Source organism: Lynx rufus, unplaced genomic scaffold, assembly GCF_022079265.1.
Source record: "Lynx rufus isolate CCGP_SWC_20201006 ecotype Redwood Valley unplaced genomic scaffold, mLynRuf1.p SCAF_2, whole genome shotgun sequence".
NCBI classification, from domain to species: domain Eukaryota; kingdom Metazoa; phylum Chordata; class Mammalia; order Carnivora; family Felidae; genus Lynx; species Lynx rufus.
In genome coordinates, this window is record NW_025814834.1 from 60,157,886 (window position 1) to 60,184,236 (window position 26,351).

The 26,351-nt window shown below is 38.8% G+C and overlaps 1 protein-coding gene across 1 annotated transcript in view; it reads right to left on the reverse strand.

The window, feature by feature from the left end:
• The window catches only part of MAP3K20 (mitogen-activated protein kinase kinase kinase 20), a 183,209-nt gene that overhangs the window by 52,852 nt on the left and 104,006 nt on the right, over positions 1 to 26,351 (reverse strand). Inside the window, exons 5-10 of the mRNA XM_047083311.1 lie at positions 26,023 to 26,088; positions 22,461 to 22,489; positions 22,201 to 22,338; positions 14,766 to 14,852; positions 8,638 to 8,712; positions 3,492 to 3,598 (exon numbers count right to left, since the gene is read on the reverse strand). Of these exons, the coding sequence (XP_046939267.1) occupies positions 3,492 to 3,598; positions 8,638 to 8,712; positions 14,766 to 14,852; positions 22,201 to 22,338; positions 22,461 to 22,489; positions 26,023 to 26,088 (502 nt within the window). The remainder of the gene's footprint in view (positions 1 to 3,491; positions 3,599 to 8,637; positions 8,713 to 14,765; positions 14,853 to 22,200; positions 22,339 to 22,460; positions 22,490 to 26,022; positions 26,089 to 26,351) is intronic.

The following is a 26,351-nucleotide window of genomic DNA, read 5'->3' on the forward strand; positions in this document are numbered from 1 at the left end:
GTGGGACCAGACCACGTGGGTTCTGGTACTGGCTCTTAGTATAATCTTGGGCAGGTGACCTAACATGTCCATCCATCTCATTTTGCTCTGTGACAGAAGTCAGGATTGCCGTATGGATTAAAAAAGATAATCCAGATAAAGTACGAGCATCTGGTGAGAATATAATAAATGGCAGTTGTGTGTGTTGTTACTCTAATATTATTCCCTCTGGTTTTAACCAATTGCCACGTTCAGATAAAACAGCCCTGCTACTTCTTAGACTGGTTTAAGGGTTCAGGTAAAGAAACATATTCTCTCACCAGCTCTCAGGATCAACTGGTTTCTCAAAGGAGCCAGGGAGGAAGCCAGCTAAGCAACTGCTTGCTTTTTACTAAAACACATTAATGTATTACCAATGTTATTTCCCTCATCTTTTCATCTTCAGACATTTAAAAAAATTTATTATTCAACCATCCAGGTTTGTAGAAAATAAAGCTATCCAAATAGAAAACACTCTTCCCAAATTTAATTATCCACTGGTGTCACTGACCTTTTGATACTTTTAGGTACACATACCATCTAAACGTAAATGTTTATAGTACAAAAAATGCAATCATTCTAATCATACTGGACCCTAGCCTCTATTTGTAAGTCATTTATCAGATCTGTATTATCATAAATGGCTCCATCTATTCTGTATATGGAGATAGCATCAGTTGTTAAAACCATAAAAATCACAAAAAAACAAAAATCTATTGCACCTTATGCCCTTTCTAATTTACAATTCTAAATGACGCTGTGATAAGCGTGTATCTGTACATTCTTGTATAGCCTTTCATTTCCTCAGGAATGGAGTGGTAGTGGTGGAGTGGAGGCAGCCGATCTATACTGCCAGACTGTCCTCCAAAAAGGTAGTAGTGTCACCAGCAATGTACTAGAAAGTTTATTATGCTGGATATTTTCATGATGTAGATTTTTGCCAATCTGGCAAATGAATTATGTTCCCTTATAGTTGCTTGATTGTACGTGAGGTTAAATATTTTCGTATGTTTATTGGCCATTTGAGTTCTCCTTTTGTGAAATGCCTTTCATGTCCTTTAGAATGATATAATTAAAATGTTATTTTAAAGGCAGTAACTCTGTCTACCACTGTAGTCTTCCAAGTGTGATCTGGGGGCCCGTGGGAGCTTTTCAAAGGATCGAAGAGATTAAAGTGGTTTTCAGAACAACATTAAGACATGACGTGCCTTTTCTCATTCTCTCACAAGTGCACAGACCCTTCCAGAGGCTTCATGATATGTGCCAGTGCCGCAGGCTGAGTGCAGAGACAGGATTTATTGTTACTTAAATGAATCAAGAGCTACATACTTAAATTTTTTCTCAGTTCTAATTCTGAATGTGGTAAATACTGACAGATCTAACTCACTGCAACTGAAGCTCTTTGTAGTCCTCAATAATTTTTCAGAGTGTAATGGAGTCCTGAGACCAAAAACTTCCGGAACTGCCAAGCTACTATCTAGGGGGAAGGAAGTTACATCAGTGTGGCATTTGTCCTGGAAGTTTATGGTGGGCACTGCTTTTGCCAAAAGGAGGTTTTTACATTTTTCTATAGAAAATTTACCAACTGTCCCCCTATTTTCTGATGTTGGTGGCATAGTTTTAGTATCATATCTCAAGGCTATTATAATACACTAATTTTAAAATCCCATTAGTCTTTTGGATAACAGATCAAACAGCATCTCCTCAGGAAATCCTTTTATTATTTCGTCAGACTAGATTTCATGTGCATACTCTCAGATGTCCAGTAATTCTCTGTCACAATTCTTATCAAAGTAGTAATAAGTTGCTTGTGCATCCATAGTCAGTAGTTCAACGCTAGACCCCCTACTCCATATGCACTAGGGCTGTTCTGCTCATCACCATGGCACAACACAAGAGCTCCTTGCCTCGGCAGAGGTTCTGGAGTATGTGAATGAGTGTAAGAAACACACCTGTCAATAAATCAGCTTACGTATTTATATTCTCTTGTATGATATCATAATGTCTTTTACTGTTGCTGCCACCATGGTGTTTCCCTCCCCAAATATTTATCGAGCAACTGCTGTGTTCAAGGCCCATTCTAGATGCTGTAGGTATAGTAATGAACAAAAGAGATTATCTGATCCTTTTACATTTCAGCCAGAGAGGTACAGATAAAACAGCAAACTACAGAATTACTTATTAATTCCAATAGCAGTAGAGGTTCTAAAGGAGATGCTCTCAGGGCACATAAAGTAGAACCTCATCTGATCTAGGGTCAGAAACACTTCCTTAAATACACGTTATTTCAGTTGCTATCTAAATGATGACTAGGAGCCAAGCTGGATGTGGGTGTCAAGGGTGGTATGCTGCCGAAAGGGACGAGTTTTATATAGAAGAAACTGCATTTGCAAGGACACTGAACAAGGAAGAAGTATGCATCTACTGAGGGACTAAAAGCCAGAAGTTAAGAGGCAGAACTATGCTCTTACGGTAAGGCTGCTGAGGTCAGAGTGCAAAGGGTCTCCTGAGTCTTGTGCAGCGTTGACCTTTATACTAGAGTAATCCCTTACACGGATTTGAAACAAGAGTGACCTAATTTGTGCTGGTCTCTTACTGTAGGAAACAAGTATTAACTTACATGTTTTGTTAATTATTTAAGTCCAGAACGAAACCCCCCTCATACCTACATTCGAGCAGAGAGTATGACTTTTGTTTCCCTAAATAAAAACTGATTTAACTCACTGGCCTCAGATAGAGATTTCAAAAGAATAAAAACCAATAAGGTTACTGTAAAACAATCATACAGAAAGCCCAAGGAAACGTCTAAGAACAGGAGTGAACAACTCCATGTTTCCAAGGTGCATGCAGTATTCATTGGGCATCAGCAGGTGGCGTAAGGCGTCATGTTACCGCCAAGGCTATCAGGAGCAGAGATAAGTTACTTAAATCTCTGCTGAGTCAGGGAGGAATAATGTCAGCTCCCAAACATGCTATTTATATAACTGCAGCACGTGACCTGGCTCAACTGTCTCATCCTGGGCTTGCTCCTTCCACTCACACATTACAATTCTCTCATTATTAAGTTTGCTTTCCACTTGACAAAATGTAGTAGGATTCATAACATCAATAGTTTTCTTTTAAAAGTGTTTTTATAGTCTCCCTACCTCCTCCATCAACAGATCCAGTACTCTGCAAACTCCTAGGCAAATAATATTTTTATTTCTCACTGGACAGATGCCAAGACTTCCGAATACAGAGTGTATGGTACAGAGAAATGTCTGGTAACTGTCTTCGGTCTCAGGAGACATGATTTTAATAGTCTTTCCAAATACTTAGACATATGCAATGGAGGACTTACTAGATCTCCAAAAAATTTTAACATAAAAAACAAAACTCTAGAGTGTCATCAAGTTCACTGGTTTTCTTCTTCAGTGGAGCTGGACCCGATCTTTTAAAGCCAGAGGCCATGACTTGGTGCAAGGCTTACCTACCTCCACTCTGCCTTGTTGTGCAGGAATGAGTTACACTGGTCAGGAAGGCTAGTATCATTTGACATGGACTCCAGAATTGAAATGATTTGCTTGAAAGATGGCCGTTTCTGAAAAAGAGAAAATAATAAACTTGTTGGGACTTAAGAAAGTAGGTCTTTAAGAGAAAATCCACAAGCAAAACAATAAGCTTGACATACCATAACAAAATAAAATAGCATGCCATGTCCTGACTTAGTTATTACAACTGTCTGACTACTCAGGTTTAAGGGAACCATATTCCTTATTTTCAATAAATTATAAGAATAGTCTCATGTCATTTTTCTATCATGTGGCCTAAGGCTGGAATAATTACAGTTTTTCTCTAGGTACGGAAAGTACGAATTCTCTTTTGGGTAGGATTAAGGAGTCCTAAAAGGGAAAAGTTAAATCCTTTAAAAATCTTGGTGATACAGCAAGTTTAGTAAAAGGTAATGGTAGAGTCTGGGTGACAGGTCTACCAGTGTTCACCATAAAATTCAATAAACTTTTCTGTATGTTTGAACATTCTTACAATGTTGGGGGAGAATCTACTTACTCTGTTAGAACTACTAAAATTTCCTCAACCACTTGCTGATAGAAAAAGTCCCCCATTTTAAAGTCATTATGACTTCATTGTCTGCAGTGTTGACTCCACATCATAACTAGTTTGGGAAGCGGGAAGCTCTAACGCACAGTTTACTAGGAATTGAAAAAGTGGCGGTTTGGTGCATTTCTTTAGCGGTAACCACACTTGTCTGTTGCCTTAGACTCTAGCCAAGGCTGAAACAAAAGGTTAAAACAAAAATGGAGAAAGATAACAAAAGGATGATGCACATTCTGTCTTCATCATGCCTCGTAATTATACCATTTCTGAGCAAATTACAGTTGCAGCAATTAAAACATGCATTTTAATTTAGGAGCACAAAAACAAGAAGGAACAACGTTGAGGTGGCTTGCTCTTAGGACTTGAGTGCTTCCTACCTTAAGAAAGACAATTTTTCCACTTCTCAGGAATATAAAACTGGGCTATTCATTCTGAATTCTGCCTTCATTGTATTCTTCTAAGGGCGTGTGTGCCTGTATGTGTGTGTGTAAGAAGAGGGCCTAAGTAGCTAAGTGTCGCTGATACACAGTAAGCCTTGTAATAAGCAAAGAAGAAAATGCCTTAAGTAGGAAATTTGAAAAATACGGTCTTAACTTTATTCCTATTTTAATTTCTCCTACCACGTGTCAGGCTGTAAAAGGAAAAATGTTTTAATTGTTTGCACAGGAACTAATTATGTAATACAGGATTTTCATTTTTGCATGGAAAAGCAGTGAGAGGCTAAGAATATTTTTCCCTACATTTAATCATTCTTGAAATAAAGTAAAACTCTTTTGTAATTAGGTGACAAGTACCCCTAGAAAAACCTTAATTTTATAGGTAGAATACACAATTAGATGGAAATTATCAAAGTGAACGTTTGAAAAACAACAACAATATAGAATTTTGTGGTGATGATGGTTTATAGATATTCTGACTGCAGAATACAGTATTTGGCCCAGGCCTACGTTCCCTTTAGTATTCACGTAGGTTTTGCTTACATTAAAAAAATTACACCTAGGGCCATTTATTAAGCATTTATATACATTATTTATTATCTCCATTTTGTAGATAAGGAAAAACTCAGAAAAATATGGATTGCCCAGTGTCACACGGGAAGCAAGTTACTAAATCAGGGGCAAGGCTCTTAAACCTTTCAATATGTTTTATCACACGAGAGTAAGACATTCCTATCAAACTCCGGGCTTTATTCTTTTCTTATTTAGAAATGCCAGTTTAGAACTGGAAACTACCCACCTTTACTTCTTTTTTTAATAAACTACTTTGAGCATCTGGTGTAAGCCATTGGCATGACTTGACATTTACCTAATAGCTTTCTCTTGTATTCTCTTTCGCCTCCTCATTGCAAAAGAACATTTTTCTACAGGTGAGCTGAATATTTTTTTTTATCTATGTCTTTAAAGCATAAAGGCTGGGGAAAAAAGGAAAGGTTTGTAACCAGTCATGGCTCTATATATGTGCACAGGAGTGGCATCAACTTCTGGCTGAATTGCTACAGACTTCTAGCCAGAGAACTAAAATGTGCCTTGGTCTGACTACTTGAGTTAACACATTGGGCACCCACTTACTAAATGTGTGGAAGGTGCCAAAGGTAGCACTTTGCCCTCAAAGAGACAGCAGTCCACTTAGGCAGAAAAGAGATTTTAAAAAATACAACAGCAAAAGGTAAGGCCTTAGCCCAGATTGTGGTTTAGGAACAGGAGTACCAAGTATGGGCTGCAGTAAACAGAATAGTCAGGGAGGGCTTGATGTTGAAGTAATCAAAGGAAGAAAGAAAACAGGAGGGCACGCCCAGGGAAGGGATGTGTGGAAGGTATGGCTGGAGATCAACCATGAGAGCTGGAAGCATGGGCCGCAGCTGGATGTACAATGAAATACAGAAGGAATGTATTAGTTGTATCAGAATAAAATGCCTTGAATGTAGGAAATAAAAATCAGTCTTTTTTTTTAAATTTTATTTATTTTTTTAACGTTTATTTATTTTTGGGACAGAGAGAGACAGAGCATGAACGGCGGAGCGGCAGAGAGAGAGGGAGACACAGAATCGGAAACAGGCTCCAGGCTCTGAGCCATCAGCCCAGAGCCTGACGCGGGGCTCGAACTCGCGGACCGTGAGATCGTGACCTGGCTGAAGTCGGACGCTTAACCGACTGCGCCACCCAGGCGCCCCTAAAAATCAGTCTTAAACCTTATACTTCACCTGGCTAGAATACAAGACTCCTCTCGTGCCAAAGAAGGGTAAGCTGGCTACATGTTAAAGACATGCCAACTTGATGGCTTCACCGGGCCTGATGTCCTTCCTGTGTTAGGTGTTTACACTACCATTTCATTAATGCACCAAACTGTATATTCTTAGAATTTTAATTACTGAAGTACGGAGCTTCCGATTAAGAAATTCAAAAACTGCTTTGCATACTGAGATATAATTGCAGTTATAGAGATTTAGGTGTGTTAATCGAATTCAATGCAAATAATTTCAGGTAAAATTTTTATTTAAGTATCAGAGAGAAAAATACCACCAAAATGACTATATATGCCACAATGGACGTGTAACTGGTACAGTATGGAAAAGGTAGTATGATAGCATTAAAAAAATATCTATGTTCTAGAGCAAACTTGCAAATAGCTGCTTACATTTTCTACTGGATTAGCTGCAAAGTGCAGGCATTTCTCTTAGTGCTTCAAAACCCCATATTCTGCGAACAGAGGCGGGGCAGACCATTCCAAACCTATACAGCTTTGTCACTGAATACTAATAAAAACAATCATAGTAAATAAAAATACTAACAGAATTTTTAAAATGTTAAATTCTTTTTTTTTAATTTTTTTTTTTGGTTTTACATTTTTAAATTTATTTTTGAGAGACAGAGAGAGCACAAGTGGGGAGGGGCAGAGAGAGAAGGAGACAGAATCCGAAGCAGGCTCCGGGCTCTGAGTTGTCAGCACAGAGCCTGACACGGGGCTCGAACTCACGAACCGTGAGATCATGACCTGAGCCGAAGTTGGACGCTCAACCAACTGAGCCACTCAGGCGCCCCTAAATTCGTTAATAAAAAACATTACGAAGTCAATAAAAGATTCTCCTTTTAAAAAGGGTGAAGACAGTTTGATGAACAGGAGTGAAAGTGAAGATTGAGGTTGCTGGTTACCAGGGCCAAGGGGACATGTACAAGTCAGGGAAGACCCAGCCACAAACTCCTCCAAGACAAAGCGCGGCCATCCAGCCACGAGGGAGCACGTGGGCGGAGGTGCCTCACAGATCTGTGTCCCTTGCTGCTCTGCAGACTGTACTTGGTGTTGAGCTGTTCTCACTTGATGGTGTGGGACGACGTGCTAGGTAACAGGTATGACTCAGCATGAATTTTGTGTTACATGAACATGTTTCTCAGACTTACCGGTGGTTTATGCATTATTCCCGCTAAAGAAACACATGCTATAGAACAGACTGTGTTACCATCATGCATTCTTCCTGGGCCAGATTGGAATGGAGTTTAAATTAAGGAAGAAATTCCATTCTTAAGTCTTAGATCTGTTTAAAAAAGTCAGTTCGCAATAGATTTATTTCAGTGACAGAGTGGGCAAATTCGAACTATAAGATTAGTTCCTTTCTTGAGTCTTTCTCTTCTGTGACGTTGTTTTACTTTCTAACTTTTTAATATGAAAAATTACAAACATATACAAACGCAGAATGTAACAAGCCTCCATATACCTATCACGTGGCTTCAAAAATTATCTATGGCCAATCTTGTTTAATCTACACCACCATCTATTTCCTTTCACTTTATTTTGAAGCAACTCCAAGACTCCCCTATCATTTTATCTATAAATATTTCCGTATGTATGTGAGAGTCTTTTAAAATGATCTTTGCAGGGAAAGGAAATGGGCCTTCATGCTCAAATGTGATAACCACATGAAAGTCCACATTCTGGAATGTCTCCAACTCTATTGTGATAGCTTAAAAAACATCACGAATCTAGTTTCTCTAGAAGTGCTACTTTTGCCTGGTCTTTGGTTCAGACTGCTTGGGTTCCTTCTCCAGTCTCACCATGTACTAACCTGTGGCCTTGAGCATTACTTACCTTCTGTGTGCCTTGACCCTTCATCTGTAAAATGAGTGTCATAACACAACCTATTTCATAGAGGTATTCTAAGGAACAAATGAGCAAATGTGCATAAAGTGCTTGGAGCAGTGCCTGGCATATAATGAGCACTGTGTGCTAGCCATTTTTATAACATGAAAGTGCAATACTTATTATTAGAGATTAAAAACAAAGGAATGCAATTCTTTCCATTGAGTCAAGAGTACCAGAATGCTGTAAGAAAGCCAGTAATGAGTTTCTAAGGATCAAGATGAACAGATATCAACAGAAAGCCTTTACAGTCCATCCGGGACTCACAGAAGCAGCAATTCAGCTTGCTTTGTAAGGAATCTTATTACTCCAAGTTTTAGAAACTCAAAACCAAGAAAACACGTGAAATTTCAGAATTCTGAACAACGACCAAAAGAATATTTATTTATATACCTTGGCATCAGCTTCCCAACACTGACGTAACAGCTCAGCAAAACTTCTGGGGCAACTGCTTGGAATGGTTAATCTCTACCACAGAGAAAGGAAAAACAACACAAGGATTGACTCATTAAGGTAAGCAAATACTGAAAGGTCATAAAAGTTAATTTAAGAGCATAAATAAGTCATTAACTTTAAAACTTCCATTGATTGATACATGGCAAGTAAGAATTTATGTTTAGATTCATAATATCTAATCTCTAAAGACACTGATGCTACTTTTCTTCCAAAATGGTATCCAAGTGGATGGAGAAGTTGGATTCAGCACAACAAATCCAAAAAAACCTAGACACAAGTCTAAAAGAAACTACAGTAGGACAGGGGCAAGGGGGAACAGAAATACACACTGTAAAACCACAAACCTATCACCATTCTTTCATAGACAACTACGAAATCTGCAGACAGGTTGGGCAGCCAGGCAACGAGCTTGGCTCTGGCAGGAGGTGTACAACTCTGAAAGCATCTTCTGCAGAGACCGTCAAAGAATTTTAAAGAAGTGTGCCTTTTCTCATCAGCAAAGAGGATATTCTGTTTTTTCTTTTTCTTTTTTTTTTTTTAACGTCTATTTATTTTTGAGACAGAGAGAGACACAGCATGAACGGGGGAGGGTCAGAGAGAGGGAGACACAGAATCCGAAACAGGCTCCAGGCTCTGACTGTCAGCACAAAGCCCGACGTGGGGCTCGAACTCACGGACCGCGAGATCATGACCTGAGCTGAAGTTGGACGCTCAACCAACTGAGCCACCCAGGCACCCCCAAAGAGGATATTCTGAATGTATGACCCCTTACGGGTAAACCGCAGGGACTGGACACAACAGAGATTATAATGTGAGGATCAGTTCCGTTCCAACATTTTACACAAGTGGTTCTCTAGAACTTGCGATGTCCCTGGAGGCTCTCTAGAGATCTGCAGAGGCATTTTTTGTTTGTTTTGAAGACTGGAGGGCTGCACCTAGCATGGATCAAGAGTACTAGACATCCTTCACTGTGTTGTAAATCCCTGATTAAGTACTCCCTCATACTCCACTAAACTCCAGATGCCCCGGGTGCAAACAACAAGGTTTATCATTTTCTGACCCCAGACTCTCTCTTGGATTTATAAACACATTTTTTTGAGCAGTTTTAAAATACAATGAATTAAGAACGCAACTACTGGGGCGCCTGGGTGGCGCAGTCGGTTGAGCGTCCGACTTCAGCCAGGTCACGATCTCGTGGTCCGTGAGTTCGAGCCCCGCGTCGGGCTCTGGGCTGATGGCTCAGAGCCTGGAGCCTGTTTCCGATTCTGTGTCTCCCTCTCTCTCTGCCCCTCCCCCGTTCATGCTCTGTCTCTCTCTGTCCCAAAAATAAATAAACGTTGAAAAAAAAAAATTAAAAAAAGAACGCAACTACTAAATAAGATAAATCAAGGGCAGATTGATCTTTGCAGTACTCATAACCTTACTGAGATGTTTGGAAAACATCACCTGCAACAGCATTGCTCATGATGCTGGAATCACTGATACAATTCAGCGCGACTCTGCATGTGTAGCTGTTGAATCCTATTTACCCGCAGGGACAAGCATCTAAAATTGTTCCACACTCTCCTCTCTTGTGGCCATGCCTGTGCATTTATACATTGCAATACCTTTTTCATCGATTTCTTCTTTATTACAGTTAGAGCATTATGTTAACTTTAAAATATAATGTGTATAATGGGTAGGTTGCACTACCTCTGAATTTCATTTCAGGGAAGTAGAGGGACCATTAACAGGGTTGTTATCAAAAGAGCGCTGGGTGTGAGTTGAGAACTGCTGCACTAAGAAGTACTGAGATTTATTCCACAGTATTGTTTACTGAAGAAGTTTTGTAAATAAAAAGCTTAAACTGAATTTATTTGGATTTGGGGGAGATTGTGTATAAAACTAGAAAAAGAGTTATTCTGGCAGGAAAACAGATGATCTATATTTAGAATTACAGATAACCTTAAAATCAAAATAAACCAAAATAAAACCTTATAACCAAGTTTTAAACAAAACAACCCTCTCCAAGTTAAAGGTATGCTAAACATCTTTTTAATTGATTACATAGAACAGAGGAGATGTAGTAACCTGCACTTTTATTTTACTGTAATATATGGTAAACCGTACTCCTATTTTACTGGAAACCTTTTGATGAAGATCAAAAGGAAAATCGGGTGTTTACTTAAAACACACACACACACATACACACACATACATATGATGGCTGGTTGGGAGTAGCAACTAAGAAAAACGAAGTGATTGCAACTATTCAGCTGAATCCACTCCATGGCAAAAAAATTTCTCATAAAAGGTAACATTTTCAATATAACTTTCTCACATTTTTTCTAAGAACTGAAATGTGACCTGGACGAATATGGATGTTAATTTTCTGTCATCTTTTCTCACTGAAAAACTTTTTAGCTACTGAATCTTGAGACATTATGAAATAAGATATAATTATTTTAAGTTATCTGATATGGTCAAATATCAACTAAATCTAAACTCACACGCTAATGTAAGGGATTATTTTGGTGCGTCAAAAAGTACTTAAAAAAATATATATAAAGTACTTTAAAAGGGAATCCAAAGCATTTAAGTCCTGATTACCTAATTGTGGGTATTCCTACTGCATTAAAACATCCTGAAATGGCCAGAATATTAGCAATAGATTTGCAACACTTCAAAACGGTAAGATTTTAAAAGTTTCAAATTTAAATTAAAATATTTCCCAAACACTAAGTTATGCATGACATTTTCTAAAGGTCATACTCCTTTTTGCACCATTTTCTACATAAGATGCAAAAAATTACTCTTAATAATTTATCTTTTTCTAAAGTATAGTCAACAATGGATTACGCTTTTTGAGGATTTCTATTAAGAATAGTAGCTTTGCTACTAAGAACAGAACACATTTTGTAAGAATCTAAGTACTTGTAAAGATAGAAATTATCCTGCTAGAATATTCTGAATGACCACTAATTGAGTTTTATGGAAATAACAAAGGCAAACATACATGTCTGGAAGAATTATGAAATTTACTAACAATACCCTCCTACTTTCGGGACTTCTGTAAGGATTCACTGTTTGCTTTAACAGTGCTTTATGTATCTAGTTTTAATAGGATTTAATATTAGGAAAAATTGTCTGAAGGCCTTATTTCATTATTAAGCACTTAGAAGCAAAGACCTTCAGATATTTTTAGAAAGTACTGATCTTCCTACAGATCCAAAAAGCAGTCCTAAATGATGAAACTAAATAAGGTCTAGAGTCTAGTTGAGAGTAATGTATCAATGTCAACTTTTTGGTTTTGGTATTGGCCTACACCTGTATCTCACCAGTGGTAGAAGCTGGGTGAAGGATACACAGAATCCCTTCTAATATTTTTGCAACTTACTGTGAGTCTATGATTATTTCAAAATAAAAGTTAAAAAGAAAAGACAATTCTAATATTTGAATATAGGTGCATTCTAGCATGAGTAGCTTACATTTAAAGTGTCTCGCTAAGTTTAAACACATCATTCTTTACTTAAATGAGGCCTGTTTAAAAAAAAAAAATACAGCTTGCTCTTTTCAACTCAAGAACCCAAGATATTCCAAAGTAAAAATAAGTGAATTAAAATAATTAGAAGTTGAAAGGATTTTGGAAATTACATTTAAATCAAAGTCTCGATTTTATTATGAAATTAAATAAGTCCTTGGCAAATTTTTTTCAAGCTTTAAGTCAAGTCCCAGGTAGTTAACATACAGTGTACTATTAGTTTCAGGTATAGGATTTAGTGATTCAACACTTACGTCATAACACCTGGAGCTCATCACAACAAGCGCCCTCCTTAATACCCATCACCCATGTAACCCATCCCCTCCTCCAGCAACCCTCAGTTTGTTCTCTACAAACTTCCAGTTGAGACTTGGCAATTATTTTAATGTTATGTCAGTAGAATTTGTTTTGGTAATAAGTGTCTACGTTTATGAGATGAAATGAAGACTCCTTCCCGAATGATGACAATGGAATTTACAGCTAAACTGCCATATTTTTGACAAATAAATACGTAGAATGAGAGTAGAGAGAGAAATATCCTCATAATACCCAAATTTCCTCAAGTTCAGTGGAAAGTTGGGAAAACTTGTGTCACCGTGGGGGGGGGGTGTCTTTCAATTTGCTATTCTATGTCCAGAATGGGAGGGGTCTGAGTAGTCTCCGTCAGTTATTAGCTGGCCATCATGTACACCATGGATAAAACAGTACAACCTACTCTAGGGAATCCTTCAGGGAAAGGGGGGAGATAGCCTCTTTCCTGTACATGGTGGGGAGGTTCTGAAGATTATGGGTGATTCCCAGCCCTCAAGCCTGCTATCCAAAGGCAGTTTCTAAATTCATTTTTCTCAACAGCTTTAATAATCCTTGAGAGATACTCCAATGTTTTGAAAGTGCTTCAGATTCACACCTCTTCTGCCATCCTTTAGATGAAGTACTATTTTTAAATATTAATTCGTTTTTCTTAGACATATTTGGAGGGCCCAGTTGGCTTTTAAAAAACTTTCTTCTAGTTTATCTTGGAACAACATAGAGGGAAACAAATTACATGGAGTGTTCTGCTCCAAAGTCAACATTGGGTCAATAATTTTCTTCCCTCTCATTTGTAACCCCAGAACCAAACATCTAATCACCTCACTGGCAAAAGAAACTGAACAGAAACAAGTGGGTTCTCCTATCATGAAAATATCAGTTATTCTATGTACCAGGTCTGATTTAATAGCACACCAGGAATAACCATGACATTTAATTAAAACAGAACAGCTCCTGTGAAACACTGAGCAAGACACGTTCTTGAATATAACTCCTTTTCCTTTTTCTTAAATTGGCAGCTCTCTCCCATCAAGTTCAGCTATCATGAACATTTCATCCGCTCTCAATAGCTCAGGAGGACAAATTAATAAGGTAGCTGGATTATGTGATCTAAACTATGGAAACATGGTTTCTCTTAGTCAATAGCAGCTTTTTGGTTAATCTAGTCTGTTCCTGCACTCACATGGGGAGCAAATCAATCCAATTCTTTTAAAGCATGAAAAAAGGAATATCTCTATACAGTCAACCTTTTTGCAAATTATTTTATGCTAAGGTTACACTCTTACCTTCTGTGGAGGGCACAGATAACGTCTGGAAATGAAGGTTTGTGAAATAAGGTTGTTTTGCATTGCAAAGACAACTGCATGCTTCCATTACTTGATCTAAGTTCTCCTAGTACCTTGATATTGGATGCTTCATCCTTATGCTGAGGATTTCCATGCCTGTGCATTTCAGTCACAATTTTAAACCTTTCAAAATGTAGTTGCTCTCTTTGATATGAATGTACCACGTTCTCTGATGTAGGCTCATAGGTCCAACTAACTGAAAGCCTCAATTTGTGGGAAGAAGAAAAGCGAGGCTGGGGACACAGCACAAACGGTGTTTACGCCACTGAAGTTCTTTTGAAATGGAAAGGCTCTGCATGAAGAAGGGAACAGTTATGCCACTGCCTCGCCAATTCCAGTGAGGAGCTCATCTTCAATGTAGTGTTCAACGTAGGTGGCAAAACTGTAATTTTTCCCTTTTTTGAAACTATTTTTTCTTCTTTTATTTTTGAAATTCTCATCTAAGCGACAGTTTCTTGTACTATAGTGACTCCTGCTGGGAGAGGTAAGTTGAAGTAGCTGAAGGTCTCTTACAGATATATCAACTCCCGGCCAGTAAAAAAGATGTCCTAAACGCAGGAGATGGAGTTAAACTGTTCCCCTACCTTGGACGCAATGGCTTCTTTCATCACTAAGAACAAACCCCTAGGTTTTACAATTGAGACTGAGAAACTAGTACAGTACTTGTACAATTTTTGATCTACAGCATCACGACGTGAAGCTGCAACAATTAGATGTAAAGGGTCCATTCATGAGGAATAACATCACTTTGACCCTTTGTGTTAGCTCCTACTGCTAATCTTTCCATAAGCGTGAACTTACTTTCAATTTGAAGAAGATGAAAAAGTCTTTTGCAAAACCCCAATACTGTTTTCTGATCTATGTACCTGAATGGAGAATCGTAGTCTTACCTCGTTTTTTTCCACTACAAGCCAAGCTACTTGTAATCCTTCCAAACCTTTAAAGGGGACCTCCCTTGTTAGCATCTCCCAGAGAACCTGGAACAAAAAGAAAATGGAATTTTTATTCTTGTACTTTATATTTTTGGTGTTTTACTGAAACTTTATCTAACATTTAACTGTATCCAATTACCAGACAAAAACCAACCCCACCTGTAGAAACTTGTGCAAAATGTATATATTCATATATATATATATATATATATACACACATATATATATATACACACACATATACATATAAACATATACATACATTTTTTGTTCATTTTTATAAAGAAAAAAAAACTAGAAATCAGAACATTTAGAGCCAGACTTAAAATTTTATGAAACCAATGGGCCTACATAATTTATCTTGTAAGTTACGAGAATTCTCACAGATTCCCACAAATTAGATTTTACATTTTGTTGGTCAAACTCTTTCCACCTTCAATTGCCGATAAATTTCTCCATAAGATAATAACTGGGAATTCAACTGTAGTTTTAAAGGTTCAGTAATGGTCTGATAAAAGAAAAATTGAGCTCTAAATCCGAATCACTGGCTAAACCCTTCACCCCATAATAATAGGTACTTGCAAAAACTGTAACATTTAAATTTTGTGTTTTTGGAGAAAGCGCTCTCAAAGTAAGTCGGTCTAAGGTATTAATTTTCTTCCCCCTATAACATCATTTATTATATATTCTAAAATGTAATAAATACTTTATGTTCATAAGTATAGGCTGAGTGTGTGTGTGTGTGTGCGTGTGTGTGTGTATGTGAATTTATGTGTATGTTCATCTCTCCACAATCCTTGAGATCAGCATGACTAATAAATCTGCACTGGAATGCCCCAAAGAAAGCAAACTGAAGCTGGGAATGCTGAAAACTGCCAATATTTTGGGTTTCATTTAAAATACTAAGTAATGGAGATTTTTATATTCAGGTGACTTTCTCTATACAAATGAGCATCAAAATCAGTCTATCAACATTCGGTGAAGTGCAAACACAATTACAATTTTACCCATAAATCACCATAACCACCACTATCACTTATTGAGTGACTATGTTCCAGATGCTCTGTTGAACCCTTTACACATGTTACCATGATTAATATCAACCCCATCGAACAGATATTATCCTCATTTTACAGATGAGGAAACTAAGTCCTAAGAAAGTTAAATTAAACTTGCCGAAAGACACTCTGCTATCAATTGGCACTTGCTGCCTTGCCCTAAAGGTCAAGCTCTTAACCTGACATAACTCTAGAGAAGAGAAGGCTGCAGTATGAGAGAGAATGTGACGAGTCATAGTGCAGGTGTGGAGCCATGGCAGAGGTGAGAAGCAAATGAATTCGGTTTTGATTTAGATTTCTCTTGTCCTAAAAACAAAACAAAAGCCATTTCTAAATAAGAATGTTGACTGAGGACATCTATTCAAGCAGGTCCTACAAACCTTTAACTCTATATCCACTGCTCCCTCAGCCAGCGCTCGGTCATATTTGAATCAGAACGTGTTAAATGAACTCCGGCTAATACGAAGATAATTAGCAGGAAAATCAGGGAAATCGGCAGATGCTGCTCAAGCAGGAGAAAAAAAATTCGCTGCAGCCTCTTTCGGCTTTTAATCAAGTGTGTAAGGTGCTTCTTTAGAAGAGCTGCTGAATAATTCTATTTGAGTCACAGAAGTGATTAGGAAAAGGTAAGGGGCATCCCGGAAGGGGATGATTCTAGTAAGCACTATAAGTAAAGGAAGCTGAGGAAGACCAGAACAGGTATGCAATCACCCCTGGGACCCCGCCTGCACAGGGGAGGGAGACGAACAGGAAATGAAGCCCCTCCATTCAGTGCAATTACCACTCCCCTGATGCTAGGACTGTGGAGGGGAAGGGATATGAACAGCAAGCAAATGGAAGGATTTGGCCTTCTTCAGGAGAAAGAGTACAGTGAATCGACTTCAAATAAATCAAATGGTCCAGACCCCAAATGTCGAGGTAAGTGGCCTTGCATCCCATTTTCTGAGTGTGGCCTGCACGCACAACCCATTGCACAGGCGCACACGTGAAGGCTGACTGCGTTGTATGAGGTAAAATGCAAAACCAAGAGCTTGGGAAGTAATACAGGAAAAGATTTCTGTCATTCTCTGTTCCAAAATATTCAGTTGGAAAATAGCCAAAATCTACAAAGATCTGAGTTCTATTTCTCCAAGAATTCTAACACTGGAAACATAAGAGTTTCATTTTAGTCCCTCTCTGTATCTCAGACATGCTCCTGCAGCTGAGGGTCCCTGTGACAGCCACACATGTGTGGGATCTGGACAGGGCACCGTGAGCCGCTGGGCTCTTTAGGTGAAGTCCAGCACCAGCACCTGCCGCGATGCCCTGTTACTAATTCACCAGGTGTAGGCATGTATCAAAACATAGGTGGTATGATATAGGACAACAGCTGTTTCTACATGAAACACAATGACGTTTGGCACAAAAAAGTCCTTTGTGGAGGAAGTCATTTGGAGGTCTAAAAATATATTAAACTATGCTTGAAAATACCAGTGATGGGGATGCAGGCCAAACATTATTGTGATCTTTCCCCTTAAAAATACTTTCCAACTCATTCTATACTGAGACGTGCTCACGTTTAAATTGTGCTCACAAGGAAAATTTTCTATTTTCAGCTTGCAGAGAAACTTGGACAAGGCTGTGTACTTTTCCTGCCTTTTCTTTTACAAACAATGGAAAGCCATTACCTGAGCCGGGTTGGTTCTGGAACGGGGCTCATAGACAAGTGAGGCAGTGATGCTCCCTCTTAAGCCACTCTATTTTCAAATAGTGGTTCTGGCTCAGAAGCTTCTGAGAAGCTAATCCTGTCTGCATTGTCATTAGGAGAGCTTTGTTTCTAAAGAGTGGCGAGGCCTTGTGTTCTCAGAAGGCTTATTCTTTCAATGATTTTTGGTTTCCTCCAGCCTTTTCTTTTTTGTGGATAACATACTACACACTCCTCTGGTTTGGTCCTTCAAGAGAAATCACCCTAAGGGGGTAGCACAATCTCCTTTCTTGTAAAATGGAGAGAGAAACAATCGCCTGCCTAGCAGAGTCTGTCAGCTTAGAAGCAAGGACCACAAGATCCATTTCGGGGATTTGTGTCACATTTATTTTTAAGGCTGTACCAGGCTGTTAGTGTTGCCATGTGCTAAGAAGCCACACAGGTTTATCAAGCTACGGAGGGCCAGGGACTTGGACGATACTGGGGACTGTTATTATAGCAAGTCTGAAAAAAATAGAAAAATGAAAAGCAAAAACATATTAGTTTTTTTTTTTTGAGGTGGATTTCAAAAAAGGACAACTCTTTTATTATGGTCTTACTCATCTGTATGTGACTGCTATGTATGTATGTGTGTCGGGGCTCAATGACCAGGATGGATTTTCAATGAGCTATGGGAATTCTGTTCTATGCAAAGAGATACTTCAATGACAAGTGGTTCTAGCTACTCACTCATTTTTGAAAGGAGATCAGAAGTTCTAAATAACCAACCACCTTGCTTTCCTAGGTAGGTCTCTCTTTCAAAGTCTATGCATTACAAACTTCTAAAACCAACATGCCCCTACCTTAACAACCATTTGCTACTGCTCTTTTAGGTAATACCTACTTTGACCATGTAATGTTTTCTTCATTTTTTAAAAATGCTATGATTGCTTAAGCAAAAAACTCTGAAGAGCATGCCTTGTACTATTTCTTTTACTAAATGGTGTTTATCAAGAACAGAATGGGAATAGGTTGGAATGAAATAAAATCTTGAATTCTCATTTATACTTAAGTTAGTGTATGTGCAATTTTCTGAATGGAATTTTGTTGATACAGCTATGGGTAAGGATAACCAGAGTTCCAAGTAAACCTCTCTAAGATACTGTTTTAGTTTCCACCAGTCAAAAGAAGTCTCTATCATGAACGCAGAGTGGATATTCAGCAGCATGTGACTGGGGCACATGGGTTCTAAGGTGAAGCATCTGGTGTGTAAATATAGAGCAACACTGGAAATGTTCAGCGACTGGCTATCAGGCATGCTATAAATTACTTGATAGAATGATCTGTTAAGCAATTTGTTAAGTTCCTCAGAACAAAACAAAGGAAGGATCTGTAAACAAGTACACAGAAACCTTTATTCGCCAAGAGAAATGTTCAGGCCCACCTACTAAAAAAGCAGTGAGCAATCACTTGAAGGAAAAGCTTTTTAATAAAGTAAACAACATTTGCAGACTCAGAAAGGTTGATTCAAACTATGGGTAACATGAGGGGGTCAATGAGGAATGAGTGAAAGGGATTTAAAAAGATATAGGAAAAAATCCTAAGCACAGCAAACAGAAGTCACCACCATCGTTGATAGTTTGCGTGTGAAAATGAACAGATTCTTGGTTACTGGAACCGAGATTCTGTCTCAGCTCAGGAAACGCAGTGGGTGCATTTCACACAAAAGCCCCTGGCAACTGTAAGGTTTTGGAGGGAGGTGGTGTGAGATTTGTTTTCATAAATGTTTCATAACACTGAAACCAAAAATTCATTCTGTAGGTAACTCAGAGTTGTCTTTCAGAGCAAACATTTCTGAGATAGGGAAAGTCCCAGACTTGGGAGAATTTTAAAAGTAAAAGTGCTGTACAAGAGCTTGGGGAGTGTTAAAATGAGCCTCAAAAGTCTTCCAGTTCATATAAATGTGCAAAAAGAATTTAAAAACTATAACCACATAAACGTGTGTGTATGTCTGTATACACATGACTCTCTACGAACCATCCCAGCCGTGGTGCTCCCCTTCCCCTCCCTCCTGCTCCACAGAGGAGTCTGTGAATGAACCATGGCCCGCTGCACAACGCAGAGTGCTTTTAACATTTGTCAAAGGCTGTAAAAAACCAAAAGTATACACAGTAGAGATTATTAGTGGCCCTTAAAGTCTAAAATATTTACTATCAGGTGCTTTACAGGAAAAGTTTGCTGGCTCCTGTTCCACAGGATGAGCAACAGACTGGCGAAATACAATTTAAACTACCCGATGTTAGTGCCTAGCACAGTGCCTGACGCACCAAAAAAATACATTATTGCTTAAAAACAAAGGAACAGAACTTCCTAAGAGAAAATGATCTCACAAAAAGTCTGAAATTGCAACCAATTCCCTCATTTTCAGGCTCCCCAGCAGATGATTTGGAGGATGGTCAGAATGTAATAATTTTTGACACAGGGAACCACTTTTAGAATCTAGTGTCTTTAGGAACTTATGTTTTTTTCCTCATCTTTCACTGAGACTTATTTGGTCACTGTCTATAATAGTTTATAGCCTTCATCCTTTTTTTTTTTTAGTTTTTTTTTTTCTTTTAATGTTTCTTTTTGAGAGAGAGAGAGAGCGAGAGAGCGCACAAGCAAACGCACGGGTGGGGCAGAGAGAGAGGAAGACACAGAATCCAAAGCAGGCTCCAGGTTCTGCTCTGTCAGCACAGAGGCCAATGCAGGGCCCTGAACCCATGAGCCACGAGGTCATGACCTGAGCCAAAGTCAGACGCCTCATTGACTAAGCCACCCACGCGGCCCCTATAGCTTTCATCCTTAAAAACACCCAGAATTATAGGAAGTGAGATATTTAGCCTGAAGCAACTGTTGTCTTCCAGCCTTTAAAATTCTAGCCTTTTGCCAAAAACATGTATTTCATTCTTGTAAAGGCTTTTTCCAATAGCCAACAAAATTAATTTCTATTATATTAAATAAATTTGGTGTACATAAGATGTATTATAATTTAGAAAAAGCTTACCAATGAAAACAAGCCCAAAACTTAAGTAATGAAGCCAGCAGTAAATATTTAGAGACCGATGGCCTCGAAAGACTCTCGAAAGACTGGTGGCCTCAAAAGGAATACATTCAACAATGCTGGTCTCCTCCTGGGCCGTCAGCTGTCACTCGCAATTGAAATCATAGAAGTTTGGGAAGAAGAGCCATGTTGATTTGGGCCAAAATTAGTCTGCTGCTTTTCTTATTATGAAAATGTCCTTTTAAGAGTAATAATATAAATATAAAGGCACTACAATTAGGGGTGAGACCCAAAGAGAAGGAGTTACAAATACTATTTTAGACTTTTTAAGAGATACACAGTATTGTTAGGGATTAAAAAAAGCTTATCTTTAAAAAGGGGCAACAGGAGTGTGCCTGGGTGGCACAGTTGGTTGAGAGACCAACTTCGGCTCAGGTCATGATCTCACGGTTCGTGGGTTTGAGCTCCACGTAGGGCTCTGTGCTGACAGCGCAGAGTCTGCTTGGGATTCTCTTTCTCCTTCTCTCTCTGCCCCTCTCACTCTCTTTCTCTCTCAAAATAAAATTAATTAAAAACAAAACAAAACAAAAACAAGCAACAAATGAATTCCTTCTACTACCAAAGAATCACCTTGCTCATCTTCGCCTCCCATCCCACCGGTCTCCCTATTGCACTTACTTCTTTCTCTCTGCTTATTCCTCAAGAATGATCCACCTCAAAACTCCTCCTCCAAAAGCTTCTGCTCCTTAAGGGATCCTTTTCTGTGGTCTCCATTCCCTGAGCATCCCCTACCCCCACATTCTATTCTCGTAACTGTGCTAAGTTGTGACTTTTACACGATACCTTCGATTCATGTTTCAGAGACTCACGCTACTTTATAAGACTCGCAGCAGACATGGGCAAGGCCATGTGCTAAAAGCTATACTTTTCCTTCTATACTCTCCAGAAACTCACCAGTCAGCTTAAAGTTGAGATTCAAACATCTCCTGTTAGTGAAATCATGTGGCAGATCTATTGGTGTGTTCTGAGTAACTTATTACAATGAAGTCCCGTTCCAAATGACCCACGTTCCCACTGACTTACACAGACATTGCACAGTCACATGTCCAGCCCAGGACAGCACTCTTCCCAGGAGTGCGTCAGGCCCGATGTGACTTCAGGGTCCATCCAATTCACTGTTTGGAAGCAGCACTGGTTTCTTCTCAACACAGGACACAATAAAAGTGATCACAGGGGTGCCTGGGTGGCGCAGTCGGTTAAGCGTCCGACTTCAGCCAGGTCACGATCTTGCAGTCCGTGAGTCCCGCATCAGGCTCTAGGCTGATGGCTCAGAGCCTGGAGCCTGTTTCCGATTCTGTGTCTCCCTCTCTCTCTGCCCCTCCCCCGTTCATGCTCTGTCTCTCTCTGTCCCAAAAAAAATAAATAAACGTTGAAAAAAAAAATTAAAAAAAAAAAAAACAATAAAAGTGATCACAGGAAACGTCCCCGCGACTGGATCGGCCACTGCTCTAGGCATCCCACCAGGAAACAGCATCACTGCCGTAAAGCTGTGTTAATTGCTGTATCCCCCTCTGTAGGTGTTTGCTTTTTGTATTTCCTTGGGCAACAAAAGATGAGAAATGAACTCACCACACCATAGGAATAAGTGTCACAAGTTTCAGACACAGGGAGACTCTGGATAACTTCTGGGGCCATCCATGGGAAAGTTCCAACCAAGGACATGTGTGTTGTATGGTTATGGAACCGAGAGGCACCAAAATCGCATATCTGAGAAGAGAGAAACAAGTATCAACCTTCTACTACTGATGAACAAAAGAATTATCAGTCACAAAAACCTACATCTGAAGTTTAGAAATACTTTTGAAGAAAATTAAAAGAAACAGTCCTACCTTCAATACCCCATCAGCAGCTATAACAACTAAAAAAAAAGAAAGAAAAATTATGATAATCATCTAATTTGAGTCATCTTATACTGAAAGAAAAAACTGCCATAAACTTCTAACTTCCATATGGCATGTGAAAGGTAAAACTGAAGTATTTATTACACTGAAGATTTTGCAAAAAGCTGACATTAAAACAAAACCAAAAAACGAATTCCTTGAGGTGCTGATTAAAAAGGTTTTCAAAACATTTGTTTAAATCAAATGTCATACTGTCCAGTAAACAGGGCATGCATTAATAGTTGTAGAGAGAACCAAACTTTTTACTTGGGTTCTGCCATTAGACTGCCAGCATGATATTGAGGAAGGCATCAGCACTATCACTTCATGGTATATAGTTTTTGCTCTCAACTGAAGAGTAATTTTCTTATAGGCAGGGACAAAATTCATTCATTCACTCATTCACACATTCATTCACTTAACAAATATTTGCCGAGCACCTACTATGGGCAAGGGCATGTACTATGTTCTGGAAGAGGAAGATGAGCAAGACTGGCTCTGTGGAGCTTACACTCCAATGGGAGAGACCCTGAAACCATTATCTATAATCAAGTGGGATGACACCTGAAGCTAATATAATACCATATGTTAATCATGCTGGAGTTAAAATTTTTAATTTAAAATGTATATAATTAAGTGGGATAAATTCTATGATGAGAGATACACAGAGATTGCCTCAGAACCAAAGAGCAGGGGTATCTACGTCTAAGGAAGTCGGAGAGAAGTTTTTGGAAGAAATGGTGCTTACACGAAGACCTGCAGAACAAGCTGGGATTAAGCAGACAGAGGAGCGCCGCAGGGGGAAAGCACATTCTTAGAAAAAAGAGCCTTGCAGAAGGTCAGGAGCAGAGGGAAAGGCACGCAGCTTTGGAAGGCAGGGGCCTGGTCTGGAAGAGTCTTTGTGAGACGTGGAAGGCCACTGAACAATTTTAACCAGAGAACTGAAATGGTCAAATGTGCAGAGGGGAGAGCATATGAGAGAACAGAACTGGAGGCAAGGAGATCACTGTGCACACAGCGGTTGTAGGATGCCTGTACAAAGGCCGCGGCATACCACAGGAGAGACGTGGACCGAGTCAAGGCACATTTAGGAGGCAGAATCAGCTGGGCTTAAATGATGAGACGCAGGGCGGGGAGGGAGGACTCAAGGATGAAATCAAATAAAGAGGCAATACAGTACAATGGTTACAACAGGAGCTCTGCACTCAAACTGTCCCTTTTTATCTCATTTCTAGGTTAGGCAATTGGTACTGCCATTCACAGAGAAAGGGAATGCGGGAATAAGTTTTTAGTGGGTAGAGAGATGAAAAGATCATCGTGAACACAATACATGTTCGAGTCATACGAATATCTGTGCGGCCACTCCCAAAAAGCAGACAGACATGTGATTCTGAGGCTGAGGTCTGTTAAGAGCATTAATACACAAATGGGACTTTTATGGCAGTGGGTGAATAAGAGCATAAGAGGCAAGGAGGCCCAAGGCAGACCTTGAAGAACTGTTCTGGTATTTCTTTTGTCAGCCACACAGAGCCCTCAACATGGTATCTGATCAATGCTTACTAGCTGTTACTAATGACCTTGATAAGTGGGAAAAATACTCTTTGCATGAGATAGCCTAAGGATAAATGTGATATCATATACAAGCTATAAGTTTAAAAAATATATATATACACACATATACATATATATATACATATACATACATATATATATAGTTAAATGCCACATTCAGTTACTCTTTAAAATACCTCTATTACTTTTTTCTCATAAGATTAGCAAGTGCTTAATTAAAAAAAAACAAAATTATAAAAAGGTATAACATAGAAGATAAAAGAGTCTTATTATTCCCTGTTTCAGAAAAAAACTGCTAAAACTTAGGTCAATATTGTTGCAATGTGTATGTTGTTTTCCCATCAAGTAACTGCAAAAATTGTGACTGGTGAAAATCAGGACAGTCTCCGTTATTAGTTTCAAATCCAAAATTTAATCACTGTCATCTCATGATATGTTCAGGATATACTGATAAAGCAGATTAAAAAAAAAATAGAAGTCAAATAACTTGTTAGCATGAAATTCTGAGCATGAACTAAAAATCCACGGGCGTAAGACTCTGATATGTCCTACTGGATTGAAATGATTTCCTAACAACTTCCTGTTAGCCAACTCCTCTCAAAAGTGCTTAGCTCTAGGAAGTTTGTCTGTGAGGAGCCAAAGGATAAGAGGATAAGAGATGACCTAGACAAAGGAAAGAACAGTCAGGGTCAAGCCTGGGGTACAACCCGGACTACTGATGAGTGGCAGCTGCCAAGAACTTCCCTTTCTCCACCGCAACAACCCTCACAGTCCTGGAGTCCCAACAAGGGCATCTGGCCCATCCCCTGCGTCTGTCTCTTCCTCCAACTACCCATTGCAAGGATCGCCCTTGTAGCATATACCCATTTTAACTACAGTGATTTAAAGATTTTAAAAAATTAAATAGTTCTCCCTACTTAGAAGAATCATTTGGAAAGCATGTAAATAATTAAAGCATGCAAATGGATTGATAGCAAGATTTTTTCTTTTTAGTAACAAGCTCTAATGTTTACTTCAGCTGGTGTGGGCCAGCTAAATAATCCCACTCCCTGCCTTTATCCATTAGCTTCCAAGTGATGTAACAGAAGAAGCATTCTGTTACTTAAAGGTAATAATGTCTAATCCTGCCAGTCATTTTTAAATGCTCTCTTTCTCTTTTTTATATTTATTTTTTTATTTTTCAGAGAGAGTCGGGGAGGGGCAGAGGGAGAGAGAATCTCAAGCAGCTTCTTATTGAATGTAAAGCCCGACATGGGGCTCCATCCCACAACCCTGGGATCATGACCTCAGCTGAAATCAAGAGTCTGATGCTCAACCGGCTGAACCATCCAGGTACCCCCTACTCACTTTCTAAATTATAAAATATAGGATCATAAATAAACTTTGAAGAGTACAGAAGAAAAGAAGAAAAAGAAAGCCTTTGCTTTCCAAACTCTGAAATGTGTTGATCATTTTTGGGCACTACTCCAGGTAATATGACGAACATCAAAAGTTTACACCAAATAATTCAGAAGTAACAAGAACAAAACTCAAAACTGCTAGTACAGAGAACCATCTAAAAATAGAAGACTAGAAGTGTATGACTACATGCTTTGATCCAGCAACATCTCTTTTAGAAAATTATTCTAGGGAAATAATTAAGGATGTGTTGAAAATTTTTGCTGAGAAGTATCAAGCTCAACATTTTCTATCATAGAAAAAAATGTAAACAACCCCAAATGTCCACATTCTGTGCTATTCATACAATGGAATACTATGCAGCTTCTTAAAATAAAATAAAGAATTTTGATATTTACAAACACTGGAAAGATTTTCATGGTATCAGTGACGGGTTAAAACATCAGGGTACAAAAGATCTGAAAAGCATGAGCCTATCTCTATAGCAAGGTGCATGGATTTCGTAATAAAATAGGTAAATAAAAACATATGGCTACATTACCATTTCTTGACTTGAGATCTCTGTGAATCACTTTGACAGGAGCCTCCATATGTAAATAGTGCATTCCTTTTCATACAAGAAGAAAGGCCCATTAATATCATTTTTCAACACTGCATCAGTATTAGCTATTTTCAAACATCAGTATGTCATATTTTTGCAGAGGATTCAACAGCAGAAACTAAATTCATGTGTTCTGTTCTTACATGATTGATAGAGACAGGGTATATCTACATTAGGAAAATTTGTATGCTAAGGAAAGTTTATGTGCTTTAGTCTCTTAGAAGCTGGAGTTTGATTGTGGGTAAAGCCAGCTTCTTACAATACCTAAT